The 18,158-nt window shown below is 34.8% G+C and overlaps 2 protein-coding genes across 4 annotated transcripts; one reads left to right on the plus strand and one right to left on the minus strand.

Moving 5' to 3' along the window:
- The first annotated feature begins 2,870 nt into the window (after window positions 1-2,870).
- On the plus strand, window positions 2,871-9,063 carry LOC112283878 (sodium/hydrogen exchanger 3). Its single transcript, XM_024523184.3, has 14 exons — window positions 2,871-4,114; window positions 4,360-4,478; window positions 4,690-4,787; window positions 4,905-4,961; window positions 5,174-5,220; window positions 5,848-6,042; window positions 6,487-6,533; window positions 6,701-6,767; window positions 6,925-7,025; window positions 7,184-7,285; window positions 7,575-7,713; window positions 7,984-8,046; window positions 8,197-8,280; window positions 8,413-9,063. The coding sequence occupies exons 1-14, from the start codon at window positions 3,929-3,931 to the stop codon at window positions 8,797-8,799; spliced, it is 1,692 nt and encodes a 563-aa protein (XP_024378952.1). The 5' UTR covers window positions 2,871-3,928; the 3' UTR covers window positions 8,800-9,063.
- A 2,818-nt stretch (window positions 9,064-11,881) lies between these two features.
- On the minus strand, window positions 11,882-15,745 carry LOC112283919 (membrane-anchored ubiquitin-fold protein 3). Of its 3 annotated transcripts, none has more exons than XM_024523318.3 (4): window positions 15,267-15,745; window positions 13,909-14,184; window positions 13,631-13,801; window positions 11,882-12,875 (listed from the first exon to the last, which is right to left on the minus strand). In XM_024523318.3, the coding sequence occupies exons 2-4, from the start codon at window positions 14,045-14,047 to the stop codon at window positions 12,820-12,822; spliced, it is 366 nt and encodes a 121-aa protein (XP_024379086.1). In that variant the 5' UTR covers window positions 14,048-14,184; window positions 15,267-15,745; the 3' UTR covers window positions 11,882-12,819. The 3 variants fall into 3 exon arrangements, with proteins under 3 accessions (XP_024379086.1, XP_024379085.1, XP_024379083.1); XM_024523317.3 differs by having other exon boundaries at window positions 11,882-12,878; window positions 15,267-15,675; XM_024523315.3 differs by lacking the exon at window positions 11,882-12,875 and having other exon boundaries at window positions 13,262-13,801; window positions 15,267-15,675.
- Window positions 15,746-18,158: the final 2,413 nt, after the last annotated feature.

Raw genomic sequence — 18,158 nt, forward strand, 5'->3', positions numbered from 1 at the left:
GTAAAAAATCTTTTTATAAGATCATAGAAGTATTAAAGTATCGTCATACAAATATTAGATTAAAACTTAAAAATTTAATTATTTCATTTGATAGCAAAAACAATTGCGTGACTCAATGTTTGATGATTATGCAAGTTTAGCAACATTTTTTTACAGCATGTTGTAGATTAGTGAATAATAAAAAAAAATAAGTACAATACTTTTTTTACTTGTTTTGAAATTTTATTTGCCCAAATTGTAATGTGTATGCAAACACAAATCAATTATTTTGTTACAAAATTCATACTTTATTAGTTAATATGAGATTTACATTACATTTTTATACAAATTATAAAAATCCTAAAAATACCTCCAAGTTGTTCAAAAAATGTCTTATTTTTCAATAATAAAAAATATCTATATTATATATATATATATATATATATATATATATTGACTAAATATTTGAATACAAGAACAACATTAACAACACTAAGAATGACTCTAGTCTTGCCTCTATACATACTATATATCAAGACAATGTGGTAGCTTTCTAAAGACCATAAAATTATTCTAAAGTATGTATTGCTTTTGTAACACCTTTCTAACTCTTTCTAAGCTATTCTTGTAGAATAATCATCTAAATTATGTATTGCTTCTATTAAAAAACCTAAAAATAAAAATATTCTAAGAAGTATTTTACAGCCACATAGCATATTTTAAAAATCTATAAATATAATCTATATTTTATAATTCTCAAGAAATATATTATTAATAATATATCTTATCTTTTCTTTAATTTAATTTAATTTTTCCTTATTAAGTATTAAAAACAAATATTTTATAAAATATTGGTAAAATTTACAACATTTGTTTGCAAAAGTCTAACAATTATTTATTTCAAGATTATTTATTTAAAATTTTCTAACAAAAAATTCACTTTATTTAACCATTAATATATTTATATATATGCCTTTATATATACATATATCATGGTGATCAAAACAAGTTAAATCATTAATGAATATGCAATTTACTAATGGATTTAATTTTTATTATTTCTTTAAACATTTCATCAATTGAGTATTGTAAAATATATATATTTGTAATCTATAAAATTTAAATTTTTAGTAAGAAATATTTTTTTTATTAATAAAATTACACATATATAATTTTGTAATATAATATTTTATTATCAACATCAAAAAAAGATCTATCATATCATGTATATATATATATATATATATATATGGAAATTGAGAAACGATTTATTTTTTAAATATCTCATGTTATTTGAGAAGAGAAGACTGAGAAAGATTTATTATGGATATTTTTGAATGTATTGGTGAAAAGCCAAAAATGATAAATATCTATTAAAGATTTGTAAATTTTGCTATGAATATGTATGTAAATATAAATCATTAAAATTACACCACAATAAATATGAAAAATTAAAAACCAAAAAAATTGAATAGTTGCATTTCATGCTCTTTTTAAATTTTTTAAATTTTTTTATTGCATTTTTTACAATTAGGTGTATTTTTTTTATTCATTTATGTTTATTGTTTTTATTTCACATGTAAGTGTGTAGTCTTTTTAATGTTTTGTTCATTTTTTAGTAGTATCAATAAAAATATGTTCACGAATACTTTGTTACATCATGGTTTTTTTTAATATCATATATCATTACACATCAACAAGTTGCTTTAGAATTACCCCTAAGTCATTTTCAGAGCAAAGTAATGTGCCTAATGTGCACATGGATGCATGTATGCATGCATCCATATCTATCTATATAAAAAAATTGACCAACCATGATTTAACCACTAGTTCATATATATATATATATATATAGCTACACACCTAAATGATGATTTTCATTATTGAAAGCAATTAGTCAAAAGCCACTTGACTAGACATTAACATTATTCAGTAAACATTGCAGACCTAAAAAAAGTACTTTTGTATCCATCCCCGAACGAAAACGAAGGATGGATAGAAACGTTCATCTTCTATTTGTCATCCAAGGGTCACTGTCGAATCCATGTGGCAGAGGGACATACCAGCGATGGTCATCATCAAGAAAGACAATGAACTACTTTCTCGTTCCAGAACGTACCTTTTGGCATGGAATGTTACCTTATGGAGTCTTCATCACATGGACGCAAGTATCCTGAACTGCCACGTGCGGTTTAGATGGACTTGGGACTTCAATGCGGCCTGTCAAGAAAAGGACCTGAGTTCTAATACTTTAAAGGAGGGCTTCCACTTTCGAGCAGACCTTTTCACTTTTAAATAGGTTTTCTTCCCAGGGGTCGTGATCTAACAAGGCACAGGTCACATGAATCCCATTTGTAGACTTTAAAAAACATACTCGCTGGATTGAGAAATCATCGAGCTGAGAGTGCCTGTCAATTTGTATGTGGATCTTTACGGCTGTGAGTCTGGAATTGAAGTTTTTAAAACTGTGGGTGAGTTACTAAGATTTATTTTTTTTAGAAACAGATATGCATATCTGTCTATGTATATTTTAAACCCATTTATTGTGGAAGCTCTTAGCTATTACCTTCAAACGGGTTTTCACTTGGAAATCGGGGCTCGAAGGCGCTGGCACAGGTACTCCAACATTTCACCACGTAGCAGAGCCACTTTTCGCGCTTTGGTCGCCACGTCAAGATTCATCTGATCTCGTGAAAGACCATGTCCTCTGACAGAGTTGGGGAAGGCGCAAACTCCACCTGGCAGTTAATCATTCGGCAGCCGCCGGTCCAGCTAGGCCAATTGGTGGACCCAGTTGACGTGTCACCATCGGGGACGGAAATAGGTGACCGTGAGTGGAGGGATCCAGGAACAAGTCAGACGCTCTCAATGGCCTCCCGCTGAACAAATGAGCGGCAGTGCACTGACAGCGTGTGACGTGATGCGCTCATGGCCGAGCGAGCTGAAGCAGAACAGGACGACGACGGTCGGATTCCTGGGTTTTTTGATTGCGTCGCTATGGTTTCGAGGTCTCAGTAGCTTTAGGGTTGTTCGACATTGGACGATGGTGTGAGCTTGTACGTTGGATTAGTGTAGCCTGGATTGTATTGCTCTTAGGGACTAAAGTTTTATGGTCCTTAGTCAATAAAGTACTGTCAGTAAAGTATATTGGTGTTTGACGATCCTAAAGTGCGATGGTAAGTGATTTCAGAGGACATTTTACGTTGGAATAGTTTGGATTCGTGAGACTTGATGGAGTTAGGGGTTCAAGACGATGCTGCGGGATAATTTCTTTTTTTTGATAGTTCGATCAGCTGAGAATTTTTATGCAATCGAGTTGAATCGTATTCTGATAGGTCCTGGAGGGAGGGTTCGTAGTGGTCTTGAAGCATCGATGCATGCAGAAGTTAGTTTCGAAGTATAACACTTCTTGAGGTATATTTTTTAAAACAATTTTTATAATAAAAAGAAATGTATAATGCACAAGGAGTAACTTGATCATTGGTTCCTTAGGTAGGGTAGAGGCAGGCTGTGTGTGAATTTCATCTTACAGCCGATTCTTTCTTCACGAGGATTAGAGTTCTATGGACCAAGGAATTGATTGAAATCGGTAGGCAAGTTTCAGGGTGATTCGGATACCCTGTAGTGTTCATGAGGTGCAAACAGCCAGGCGGATGCGAATGTTGGCGTTAGAAGCTCCCAGGCAGTTGGTTTTCACGTCGGTTGTGTTTCTCCACCTGCAGTGCGTAAGCGGTTTGCTGAACTCGTGCTCGGTGGGTGAAAGAACTCGAGCAGTTTAATTACATGGAAGAATTGGACTGCACTTCCTGCCTTGGACGTCTATATGTTAAGTGATTGTCATGAGAAGATATATCACATAGCTTTATTCTTGGAGGTGGTGTTTGGAAGGACTTGGAGGACAGTAGTTCGAATCAAGAATTAGGGATCAGGAGTTTCAGGAACGTGGAAAATGGTGACCAATGATGTACTGGGCGTTGCTCATTCTTTGTTACTCAAAACCCCAGATCTCAGAGACGATCACATGCATGTGGTTTCAATCTGTCTCTTTGTATTTTTACTATGTGCGTGCATTGTGTTTGGCCACCTTTTGGAGGAAAATCGGTGGATGAATGAGTCTATCACTGCTCTTCTTCTGGTGAGTTTTGATATTCAATTCAAGAACTCGTCCTTGGAAAGCTGGTGGGATTCTAATACAGGTGTGATTGGTTAAAATTCTTTGTGTTTTAGTCCATTTCTTCAATTTCGATTTGAGGAAGTATGAATGCACTAAAATATTATTGACTTATTTTATGGTCAGTAGCGTTCTTCATAAATTGCAGTTATGAAGGTATATCACAGACAAGAGGATTGAATCTGACATTTTATAGTTGGATCGTGTAGGGACTTTGCACAGGAGTTGTTGTTTTAATTTCAAGTAATGGTCAGAGTTCTCATGTTCTGAAGTTCGATGAGGAGCTCTTCTTCATATATCTTCTTCCCCCTATCATTTTCAATGCCGGGTACGTTAGCATTAATCACACTGACTTGCTTTTTGCCCCTTTAGAGCCTACAATAGAGCATAATAACTTCATCTTCTATTGTTGATCTTGTATTGAAGACTTCTGGACGGCATTGTTCAAGTAAGATCCTGTATTCACTGATATGAGACTTGATGATTTTAGCGCTCTGTGATTGCAGTCCGGTGATGACTCGAATATGGTTGTTTCTCAGGTTCCAGGTGAAGAAGAAGGAGTTCTTTCGGAATTTTATTGCTATCATGTTATTCGGAGTCATCGGAGTCTTCATTTCTTTCGCAGTTATTTCAACAGGTGTGAATGATAATTCTTTGTAGAGGTACCATGAGTTCTGAGATTTGGATACAACCTGCTCTGAAGAATTTGGAAACGATGATTTTCTACTTATTTAATGGTCTTCATTCATTGCAGGAAGTTGGTATTTGTTTCCCAAGCTGGGACTCAACCTGTCCATGCGGGATATTCTCGGTGTGATCTCAACACCACACTGACCTATCTGTTGCTTATATCAGATGCATCCATTAGGCGCAATGTGCCATGTAATGTTCTAAATATATGGCATGTCCTGTTTACCATTTATACATTTACTGTACCTTGTATTTGTCTTGAAATCTACTCATTTTGGAATACCTCCATATTGCAATGTCGACTTTCTTTGAATCTGTTTATTGGAATGACAGCTATTGGAGTAATTTTTTCTGCTACCGATTCCGTCTGCACGTTGCAGGTACAATTCATACGACGCTATTCTAATCTTTTGAAACCACTGTTTATTTTCCTACAGTAAAAACGATTAGCAGTAAAGTGCAGTTTTGTTGAATTTTGGTCATGTGCACTTGGTCGACTTGGCTCACATTGTAAACTGATCCCTTGTCTGGAGTGTATAAGACAGAGTGTCAATTTATGCTAATTGCTTAGGAATACGTGAAATATATATTTTTTCGAATTTCTTTGATGAGTAATTCGTACCTGAAAGCGCACATCTTAATTTCTTTTAGGCTTGGTCTAAACAAATGTCTAATCAACATGTGCCTTGGTTTATCTCAGCTGATCACCGTTCGAGTTTGATTTACAATGACACATGTGGAGATATATTACGTGCTCAGATTTTTAATGTATTCAATGTGGTGGCTTAACTCCTAGGTTTAGTTTTAAGGTTTCTGAAGTCCTCACTAAAGTTCGTTTTAACTCAAATTTCTTACTTGCCGTTAATCTAGGCTCTTCTGAATTTCGAAAACAAGAAATGACTATGAGATTCATGGTACCTGAATTGGATGGTTCAGGGAAATGATTGGATACTTCTTTAATGATTTTTTTTTGTCAATTGTTCACTTTGTGGTGCTTGTCTTTGCAGGTGCTCAATCAGGATGAGACCCCTCTGCTTTACAGTTTGGTGTTTGGAGAAGGAGTAGTCAATGATGCTACTTCTGTGGTTCTATTTCGGGCTGTTCAATCGTACAACTTTGACAGATTTTCACCCTTGGAGGATCTACAAATTGGTTGCAATTTTTTGTATTTATTCTCCTCGAGTTGCATCCTTGGAATTGCAGTAAGCTTCTATTGCTTACCAGCTCGACCTTATCTTGTTGGCGAGGTTTTTGCTTTCAGGGCCTGATGAACATAATTCATGTCTATTCTAAGAAATATTATGAGGTTTGGCAAGGGCTTGAAAACATTTTGTGGTTATCGAAGTGGAAAGGGTCTCAATGATTAATCGTTAGATATAACGGGTAAGGCCTACATGTAATCATATTGCTCTTTATAAATGAACATGCGGCAAACTAAATATAATGCTGAAAATTGTGTTCCATTGTCTATATGTTGCGCTTTGAGTACTTGATCAATAGTCGCTCGGACTTTTGCAAATTGTATCTGTTTCGTTTAGCGTGCTTTAACTGATTTGGGATTACTATGTACATAGTGTGATGTATTATTAGTATGGTTAAGTCTCCTTGAAGCTTGCCAATTAATCGATTTGTTACTATGATTGCAGTCGGGTCTAATCAGCGCATATATCATCAAGACTATGTACTTCGGCAGGTAAAACTTTTTTTTGGAGATGCCTGCACATACTGTCGAGTCTGGTTTCATTTGCATGTATATGTACACCAAGTTGTTCGTGTCCTGATTTAGATCTTTTCTTGTTAGGGTGCCCTCCTGCTTTAGCTTTTTCTGATCCACTTTGGATTGTTTTTGATGAAGTACAGACATTCCACGGATCGAGAGATAGCAATTATGATATTGATGGCGTATTTATCTTACATCTTGGCTGAGGTCAGTTTGACCTTCTATGTGGATTGTTCGTCCAATTATCTGTTCCTGGAATTTTTCAAATAGATCGATGAGGAAATGAGCATACGATTTGGATTGTTACAACTTGTAAATCTGAAATTTTCAGAAATTTTACTTTCGCGTGTCGTCATTGGTGCAGCTTTTCTACTTGAGTGGAATACTCTCAGTGTTCTTTTGTGGCATTGTAATGTCTCATTACACTTGGCATAATGTCACGGAAAATTCTCGAACCACAACCAGGTACGTTCCTTCATGCCTCTTAGCTTCGATGTTCTATACTAGCGAACGAATGGCAACATCAAATATTCTTGAGACTGATGCGTAATTTCTTGGAGGTTGGAGTTATGATACTGATGCTTGTCATCAACGTGACATTAATGCACTTTGGTGATTCACAGACATTCCTTTGCAACGATGTCATTCATCGCAGAGACGTTCATATTTCTCTATGTTGGAATGGATGCGCTGGATTTAGACAAATGGAAGACGACGCAATCCAGGTAATGAGTTCAAATATTATTCTCGATGGATCTTAAGCTCTTACTGCTTTTATTCGTTCGGTTGTGGGAGTCGAAATTTAAATTCAGTTGCTGTGCCTTTTGAATTGGGGAATACGTACCTTGAGTTCAGCAAGTTAAAGTTATCCTTTTAGCAACATCTTATGATATTTATAAGAATCCTTCGTCTTCGGCTCTCATTCTAATTCTTTTTTGAAAAGTGTTAGAATCTCATTCATCTTCGTTTATTTTTTATAACGAAATTAATGTGGAGAAGTTTTGTGGTGGACAGTTTCAAGGAATCTGCGGGGCTCTTTGGTAGTTTGATGTGCCTGATCCTGTTAGGGAGGGCCGCATTTGTGTTCCCTCTCTCTGCTCTGTCCAACTACAGCACAAAGTCTCCAGGAGCCAAGATTAATCTTCGTCAAATGGTTCCTTTCCAGCCATTTTCTCATGTCTTCATTACCTGGATTGAATTTTAGTTTTTAATGCTTGTTACATTCAAAGTAACTTACTTGAGGTTCTAGAACTGGCCCATACTTAATAAAGTTGTCGCTCTTAACGAAAGAAAGATCGAGAAAACTTAGCTTCTGGGGATGCAATGCTAAGAATTATTGCCATGATTGCAACAAATGTAGTGTACCAGGAAAATTTCGGGTGTAGCTGCTGTTTGGTTTGATAGGATGTTATGATTTTGGCAGATCATCATCTGGTGGGCTGGACTAATGAGAGGAGCTGTCTCAATTGCTCTGGCGTTCAATCAGGTGACTTATTTTCACTCGAACCATTAAGACTCATTCTTAATCAAATTATGGAATGTTTGAACATTAATCACAAGCTTATCTAACTGATGTGGAGAACTTCGCACTTACTCTGAGGCGTTGATGTATTAACTGAGGTTTTCACTACTGCAGTTCACTCAGGGTGGTGATGCCAAGACTTCAAAACAAGCTACGTCGATGGTCACTACTATCAATATTGTCCTCTTCAGCACTATTGTAAGTGACAAAATACGTTTTCATAATGTGATTGAGTCATAACTGCCTTCATTCAAATGTTACTGTCCATTCTGCAGCTTTTCTATCACCTCATCATGACCATATTACTGATTCTATGGATATTTTATGCAGGTGTTCGGCACTGCAACCAAGCCTCTTATATCTTGGTTACTTCCGCCACATTTAAGATCAAACTACGGTGATTCAGCTGGTCTCTCTCCAAAAGTATCTCTTGATGTTGACTTCCATATGCCACTCCTCATGGATACAGAGCATGATGGAAACGGAACAAATGATCGAACTGTAATAAGCCAAATTCTACATGGCCTTCCTCGTCCACAATCAATAGGCATGCTGCTTACAGCACCAAGATCAACCATCCATTATGTATGGAGGAAATTTGATGATGCTTACATGAGGCCCATGTTTGGTGGCAGAGGGTATGTTAGATTGATGTCCCGTCGATCCATGGATATACCTGAGGAAAATGAAGACCTTGAAGATGAAGATCAGAACTGAATCAAGGCAGTGACCACTGTCCCAGTTACTCGACCTTTCTTTTAGGAATAGAATACTGGTTGAAGAATACAAGCTATTCAAACTGGGAACTATTTGCATCCCTTCCCTGGATCTTTAAATAGGGAGTGCCTTGGTTTGGCACCTTACAATATCTTTTACACAGAGTCCTTGCACTTAGGATGATCAAAGTCCAATGTTGCTTATTGTACAACTCACGGAATTTCATGCTTAATATCTCCTGCTGGAGGAGTATTGGATCTGGAATTTGTTTGATGGCCAATTTTGATCCATGGTGTATTTAGTTAAGTGATATTACATATTTATTCGAAGATGTAATGCTTCGCGTGGGATCTTTAGATCCTGGTTCTTTGGGCTGTGCTATTAATGCTACGCGTGCCATGGCTTTTGCTGAAGTTTTGAATCATAGATTGCTCTTACAATATGCTTATTATACGTATTGGTTGGTCGCAGGTCATCCTTATTTGACTCATTATCACTCAATTTATGGAACGGTACATAGAGCCCTTAATTCATTGATTAGCCGTCTTTCACAGGTTTCGAAGCATTTATGCAGCGTCAGGTTTGGTGACCCTGGTATTGTGGCGTAAACATTTATTTTTGACACAGCCGGGGTACGTGGCGTAAACATTGCTTAAAATATTTCCTCAAATGCCTTTGTATCTTTAGCACTTTCATTGATCTTATGTCTAAGCCAAAAATTTGCGGAGGGAGATTGAAAATAAATGAAGAATTACCAAGATGTAGCAAGATACATGCAGCATAATGTTTTGGTGCTTATACTTGTGACACAAATAACACTTGCAAGAAATGAATCAAGAGGTGTAGAATAAGAATATTCCAAGTCACAAACTATATTGTCAATTATCAGTCAACACATTTCCAGGAGTACGGAATTTGAATACAGACTTACTGGAAAAAGCGATTCATTTCATGTTTTTGTAAATATTGTGATAAAACAAAGAAGTCATTAAAAATCCTATCGTTTTTGTAAAACATGATGTAATAAATAGTACTTTAAGTGTAATTGATGACTTAAAATAAAACAATGTGTGTAAGTATCATGTTAAATCTTTATTTTTTTGGTGTTGTAATAGAGACAAGGGATTATATACAAAAAGTATATTAATGTTTCATATGTACATGTAATATTTGATGTATATTCTTTACGGATTATTTTCAATATTATATTCAAAAAAATTGTATTTTCTCTCTTTTTACATGCATAAAACATAAATTACTGCCCAAAGTTTTTAATGGAATTAAATTGAATTGAATTTTTAAAATAATAATTTTCCAAATTTTATTTAATACATATAATTTTATTTTCTATGGTAACAAGTACATGGTTTAACAACTTCTTAATTTTGTTTAACCCCATTATATAAACATAAATTATTATTTTTAATTATTTTTCTTCAATATTTGAATTAATAGTATTAAATTTCTTTGTATATGAAAGCTGTAAAATTGAAATTAATACACAAATTAAACAACATATATATTTACTTATATTTACACTTTTTTTTATATAATTTTAGACTTTTATAAAATTAATTATCAAGAAGTTACAATTTCTTAACGTTGTATTGTTTTTTATATAGATTGTTTACATATATACATATTTTTTTTCTTTCAAATAAAATAAAGTTGTATTATTTAAAACATATTTTAGGATACTTTATTTTTTAAAAAATATAATAGTATTTTTAAGATTATATTTAATTAAAATAAATTCAAGATTGAAGATTTTATAAATTACATATATATATATATAAAATTTTATTAATGCTAAATTCTCAATTAATATTGCTAAAACCTGATTAATACCTAAAATAATTGCAAAGGGGGAGGAGAGGGGAGGGGATAGGAGAGGCAACAACTCTCCTTGCAATGGTCTTGTTGATTGGTCAGTGGGTGGAGTCAAGGGATAGTGCCTGTGTGGTGATCTCTATGAGTAAAGCCTTGGAATAAAATTAAAAATAGTTAAAATTTATAACTATTTTTATTTTAAAACTGATTCGATTAAATAAAATTAAATAATTATGTCAAGTGGGTGGTGGATTGTGGTGATGTTAGCAATAGCCTATGTATTTATGTATGTATGTATACATATATATATATATATATATATATATATATATCAAAGAGACCATTTCTTGTAATCATCTAATATAAATTCTTAACCATTGATCTAAAATATTCATTCTAAAAATTAAATGCATCATATGTTTCTATTATATGTCTCTAAAAGACTTTTTAAAAGGAACACCTACATAATACAAATGGGTATAGAATTGAAACCATGTTTAATTGCATAATTGATATTATTAGTTCAGGTAAATATTGTGGATTCAAAGTTTTGTGTAGTTTTTCACATCACTTTTAAAGCATAGAAGCTAAAGACATTTGGCAAGGTTGTTGACACAAGACAGCCAACTGCTTAAATCAGTTGCAGTGAATGATGGCCCAGATGGACAGTGTGCATTCAACAACTTATATCACTTTCCCTAGTATCAAAAAACTGGTGACCCACAACCTTTGCAATGCACTGATTGTTGAATGCATGTGGAGTAATGAGAAGAAAACATTATGGAGATGCAGAGATACTGGGAATCAGTTTTGAATTAACACATTGCAACACCACTAACCTCCCTACATGCTACGTACATGATCTGGGTACATCTGGGTTCATGTCACTAAGTCAAATCTTTACAGACATGTAGTGTTTGTTGGGCTGTTACCTCCTGAAAGAACTGAACATTGACATGAAATCTACATCCATAAGTATGTACAAGCGAAGCCTCAAAGACTGCCGATAGAATTCAACGATGTAAGCTCTGCTGCAATTGACCTAGAGCTATCACAATTAAAATTCTAAAAGATTTGTGACATATGCCATGCCACATCACTTTCCATTATATGAAAAGACGAACTTTCATTTCATCTTTATACTAGAAAAAGGGAACAACCCTTACAAACTGGGAAAAGCTAAATCATTTATTAACAAAGCCGTGGCACTGCCGTCATGAAAAGTTATGTGTAAACGGAAGTGCACCCTCACTAGAAATTGAACCAATGCTTCAATATTAAGGTGAAAACTTAAGAAATGTATCATACAAAAAGTCATGTGCAGACAATGCTGTAAAACTTGCACTACCAGCACTGATCTAGTTCATCTCCACAATACGTACTAGTTTTATATAACTATACATAATTAAAGGGTGAACAGTAAATGCATGTCTAGAGTCAGCTAAGTAGGTCACAAATATGAGAACCTAAGGTTTTCGTCGTACTAAACTCTTCCACGTGCACGAATCTAACGTATAAGGCAAAGCAAGATGTTCTACCTGCCTCCAATCGAACCTTTCTCCGATTGTAGGTAAGGGAGAGCAGACATGACAATTCACACAATGAGACACATGAGCGGACAGGTCCTGAAAGTTGACCTTATGCAAGGCCTCTCAGCAAAGCACAAACATGCTCATATCCTCTGAGAAGGCCATACATCGGCAGGCCATGCACAACCTAATGTGCACCATATTATTGTATACAGCTGCACATCTTTCCTATGTAGGACTTCAACGTGCATTCTCTAACTGTCTAGGTGATGCTCCAGGACAAAAAGACTCAATAATCTTGGCTTGCCCGAGGTCTTTGTCTCTTTCCATGTGGTCCATGCTCCACTCCCAAGAAACACTCGCAAAAATATTGCAATGAAAGGAATGCTCACAGCAAGTTACTGCTGTATTCACACTGACCTAGATATCACCAGGTCTGGAGCAACGTCTGCTGACTAATTGTGACGATTTTTGAGTGACGAACACACCACCACCACCACCACCACCAGAGCAACTATGCACTACGTCAACATCGTCTTTGATTTGAACTTGGGGCAGCAAACACAACTGCCTCATCACCCAGGTGTTTCGTACTTTGACCTATGACATCACGCTTTGGTTCAGATTCCCCTTCCTACACATGCAAAGCGCTTCCAGAAGGCTAAAGTATTGTACAGCAGCACGGTTTATTCTTGGGAGTTTCAGACTGCTGTTTTCCTGCTTCAATGCATATCACACACAACACAGCGGAAATAAAATTAACCTAATGGAACACCTGGTTGACGCAGACAAAGATTGCACAGATCAGAGATCTGAAAGAACCACATATTTGGCACAAAGTATTGAGTGTGCATTTTCAGACACTTACAAAAACTTGAATTCCTGAATCATAATCTAATTAGAAACAGGAGGAACTAAAACGTAGTACGGTTCGTACGGCTTGTCGGTATCCAAAAGCAAGAGACTGAACAAACTTAAAACCCGTCACAGTTTATGAAAAGACAAATCTACGGAAGATTATGTGCCAAATCAAAATGAAACAATCGACTTGAGTTGCACGATGCAATCAACTGCCCTAACATCTATGAAAAGAATAGACGAACTAGTGGCAACGATTTTCCGCTCATTTATTGCACAACGCTTACAGTTCAGTCAGCATGGCGCTTTCATTAAAACTTCTGGTGTGCATGGGACTAGCCGTCTAAAATATATACAATTAGACTAAAAAAACCCTTCTAGAATATACATCGCCCAACAGAGGCCACGCCAGAACCCTATTTACAGTATACCAAAGTATCTGACATATTACTTCTTAAATACAAGTCTTACAGAGGCACAATATGAGAACTAGTGTAACCCGGCCACAATGAGAGTGGTGCTTATAACCATAGACACTAACGAAAATGTTAGACAAATACAGAAATCAGAAGCGCAATCTTCACAGCCAGAGGGGGTAGATGAATATGTGGTACCACTAGCTTTATCATTCGTAGGTGGCCGTATGACAACATGCATGGTAATCACACATCCCGGAATTTCCCCCAACAGTACTCTGGAATCAGCAAGAGTTTTGCTATTCTCCAGAATTTTACCGGCATTTATCAATTTAAGGTCGTGAATCGACTTCGGACCATTTTGTTTCTCTGCACAAGCGCACAACTACACCAGTCAAAATCCCTCTTCGACAATCAAATATGCCCATTAAGTGCCTGGTAAGTTCAGAGACAGACAAAAAAGTTGTATCACACACCTTTTGGCCAATGGTTGAGGATACTCTCTTTGATGTTGGCTACAGTAGTTGCCGGGGGATATTTGTTGGGACCAATGTCAGTTCCGTCATATAAACGGAACTTAAGCTCCACTGGCTCCTCCAAAGACATCACAGACATACCTTCCAAATAACCTACTTATAATTAACACCGTTGCAAAAACACTAAGACGTCAAGCCCCAGGCCACGTTAAACTACTAGCGCTTCGCCGCTGCCTCCACCAGATCAAGAGCCAATCCCCTCGAGTTTACAGCCACCTGCATAAAAAGATAAATTAGGCTATATTCACAGTTAAATCTGTCTCGCACACAATTGAGAAGTATCAACTACTAACGACTGGACACGAAGTTTCTTCATACAGAATCTGGCCAATCACTCGTGATATCTGACTATAAGACAGGCATAAATGGATCAACCAAAGCCACTTTGAAAAGAAAAGTGAACGTATGCACCCAAAACACTTCAATTTTACCGTATTATAGAATGAGAAAAGAATGTACAGGAGATACACGTTTATTGTTGTAAAACTTAAACCGATCGACATTTGTTGTAGAAGGATAGAAAAATGTTGAAGTCGCAGTAACTCTAAGCGTTGCCAGAGTCCCAACTAAGTGTTTCATACAGGAGAGCACTAAAGCACTGAAGCACCTCTAAATCACAACCCAGTGGAATGATTTCAGCTCAGATCCAAGCTGTGCAAGGAGCTGAATAGACTCGCCATGGTAGGGTCAGTGACATTAAGCGGACTATCGAAAAAACATTCAATTAATCTGCCACTGCAACCTTCATTCCTTAAACGACGCTTCCCACAATGATGCAAAACATGCATGACCAACCATCATTCCTATAAACGATAGTGCCATCCTTCACAATAATTGCACGCAGGAGATAAAAGATCATAGCTAAAGCTCCAGGAGATCTCACACAACACAAAATACGCCAAACCAGGAATTCATGGACACAGAATCGAAGGCACAAAGAAGTAAACCAAAACCCTCTGCAAGCTCAACATCACGAACCAGACCCTCAGACACTCCTACAGTGGAAAGAACGGCATGCATCTTCAACACCTCGGAAGAGCGTGAACAAATTCACGAACAATAACCAATCTAAGCCTGTGCCCGCCCGCCACACCACACATTTCCTGACAAACGACCACCATAAACCAGAAGAACTGATGGACCAAGAAGCTCGCAACAACCTGGCAAATCCCCAACCGAGCCTACCGTCACGCCTGCACGCGGGACATCAACCTTATCACCCCCGTCGACATCATTCACATCATTCGACATGTATCACCATCACCACAACAGGGCAGCAGTTAATTAGCAACGCTCACCTAGGCCCTAATTGTACTCACACCACCTCCGCCACAGCTAACCCCGATTCCCAACAGCTCCACAAGCAGCAGCATCAGCTGCGGCAGCACCCCGTCATGAGCTCCCCCCTATCGCTCTTGCACATCCATTCCACAGTCCCCTCGCGCTGTCGCTTCTGAATCCCCCTCGTCCTCCACGCACGCTCAACTCCCCTCCCCTCGCCTAAAAGCTCCACAGGCTGTCTAGCTAGGGGGCACTACAAGGTAGGACGTCGCTGCGGGATGTGTAGTTAGCGCACTCGGAGTGCGGGGAGCGAAAAAGCAAAACCCTAGGCCTTCACATCTTCTTCCCTGCTGCAGCAGCAAGACTTGGATGATGAGATGGTGGAGGTGGTGGTCGTGGCGCTGGTTGATCGACGAGGCAAAAAGGAAAAAACAGAAAGAAAGAAAAAAGGTGCGAGCGAGGGTGAAAAGTAGCCTCCGCCTACAAGTCAGGTCTAGCGCAACATCCTTTCTCAACACACGCGACGATAGCCCTTCAAACAACAACCACGCATGCATGCACATACACACAACAGCTTTGAGTGTAATGTACATCTAATGTAGTCATTAGTGTTTGTTATACTTGGTAAGTTTTGAGAGGATTTTAAAAATAAATAAATAAATATCATTGTACCAATGATATCCAGAATATTGTACTATATATATATATATATATATATATATATATATGTGTGTGTGTGTGCGTGTGTCTATCTTAATAAATGAAAACATGAATCAATATTCTATGGACATTAAAAAAGTTATATAGAATTTTTAAATAAACTGTAAATCTGTATGAAACAGCTTTAGTAGTATAAATTTATCTCAAAATTTTAATGGGTGTTTTTTTTAAGTTTTTTAAAAAATGGAATATGAAATAAATGTTCTAAAACACATAATTGTTAATATGCGTAATAAATTTGAAATAACTAAGAAGTATACTTTTAAAACCACAGCAAAAGTTTTTTCAATCAAATTCATACAATCAACTTCAAATTCAGCCAAAAATATAAGGAATTCACTGATATGAAGAAACATATGCCGAAAAAGAATCTATTGGTGAAAAATGTTCAGAAGAGCAATTAAAATATCAATCAGTTATAGAAGACATGAAGTAAATTACCAAGTAGTAAATGAAATTATTGAATGTAAACAACTTCACTATGCCAAAAGTCTTCACACCAAAATATATCATGAATAAAGTGTTTGATAATATTTCTTTTGTAAATTTTTTTATAAAAGTATTAAAAACTTGGAGCTAAATTGGTGAAATTAGAGTGTTGGTGCAAATGTTAAAGTACATTTAATGCTTAATATTGGGATTCTATATCTTTAAAGTAAAATCAAAACATAGCACATAATTAAAATACAAAATATATATTTTTAAAAAGAGATACAAACAATTTTGTTAAAATGATGGATTAGCACATAAAATAATCAATAATATATTTATCTTGGAAAAGTAAAGGTTATAAATAAAGAAATGTACATATCAATGACAACATCACATTTTATTCTATAGATAAATGTGCATAGTATAAAATAATAATATCAATAAATTAATTTAATTTTTAAAAAAAATTAAAATTTAACCTCGTGAATACCAAATTATAGTATGAATTTTTTTTCAAATCTTGTTGAGAAGAACAAATAAATAAACAAACAAAAAATTCAAAAAAATAAATAAATAAATAAAATACGATAGAGAAGTGGAAACGTTTATAGCATCAAAAACATTAAATTAGATTCTTTTGTATAAGAATAATGTCATAGTATTAATTTTTAAGTTCAGAAAAATACAAACTATTTCATATAACTAAGTAGAAATCATGAACTCATGTCTTCAAAGAATAGACATTTGTTGATAGACAAAACTTAACATCACTTCTAAATGTAAGAGCCATAACCGAGCACATAGTATAAAAATTGATTAAAAATACAAATATACGGTAGAACATGAAAATTTGGCTTAATTTCTGAGTAGAAGCTAAATTAATGGTAGTTTAAATTAGATTTTTTCTACATTATACATCTTCAGTAGAAATATCAAAATAGGAGATTTTATAACGAAATTGAGTTATAAAATTATTTCTACAAACTGGCAATAATTTCTAGCTCATTTACATATTTAATAGATTTTATTTATGTAAAAAAAATTAGTATAGGAATGTCTCAAATATTAAGATAAATAAAATTTCTTAATACCTTGTTAAGTTACTACAAATTAATGAACTTATTTTTATTCACACAATATGCATATAATTTTCTTTCTTTCTTTTTTAAAAAAGAAAAAAAAATTAAAAATAAACTATATATATATATATATATATATATATATATGGTTTTTAGGTTTTAAATTTTATATATATATAAAATTTAAAACCTAAAAACCATTTAAATGATGCAAATTTATAAATACTGAAAACTTTATCTTAATATTTGTGACTTTTCAACACCTTCTTTTTTCTTAAAATGATAAATAAAAATCTTAATATTTATTTCATTTGTACTAAAATATCTAAATTCTATGAAACCTTCTATGAAAGATTAAGATAATGTATTTCCTCTTCTAGAACTACTTTCCCTTTTTATTCCAGAACTATTTTAAAACAATTTTTTTTTTGTTTTTTTTCAACAAAAAAGATTCAAAATTTTATCACTCATAGTTTCAATTTAAATAGTACCTATTCATGTGAAATTTATAAAATATTTTAAATTTTTGAAAATTAAGATGTATTATTTTTTTAAAACAATTATTACACTATTTTAGAAACTATTTGGTGAAAATAAGATAGAAAATAGAGTAACATATATATATATATATATATATATATATTCACATAAAAAAGAAAACTTATTTTTTGAAAAAAT

Source organism: Physcomitrium patens, chromosome 6, assembly GCF_059467195.1.
Source record: "Physcomitrium patens ecotype Gransden chromosome 6, ASM5946719v1, whole genome shotgun sequence".
NCBI lineage: Eukaryota > Viridiplantae > Streptophyta > Bryopsida > Funariales > Funariaceae > Physcomitrium > Physcomitrium patens.

Excerpts from the sequence above, each read along its gene's own strand:
- LOC112283878 (XM_024523184.3), top strand. The coding sequence starts at position 3,929 with ATGGTGACCAATGATGTACTGGGCGTTGCTCATTCTTTGTTACTCAAA. Across the intron at positions 4,962-5,173 it reads GTCCATGCGGGATATTCTCG|CTATTGGAGTAATTTTTTCT; the intron begins GTGTGATCTCAA and ends TTGGAATGACAG. Across the intron at positions 8,281-8,412 it reads TTGTCCTCTTCAGCACTATT|GTGTTCGGCACTGCAACCAA; the intron begins GTAAGTGACAAA and ends TATTTTATGCAG.
- LOC112283919 (XM_024523315.3), bottom strand. The coding sequence starts at position 14,047 with ATGTCTGTGATGTCTTTGGAGGAGCCAGTGGAGCTTAAGTTCCGTTTA. Across the intron at positions 13,802-13,908 it reads CCTCAACCATTGGCCAAAAG|AGAAACAAAATGGTCCGAAG; the intron begins GTGTGTGATACA and ends GCGCTTGTGCAG.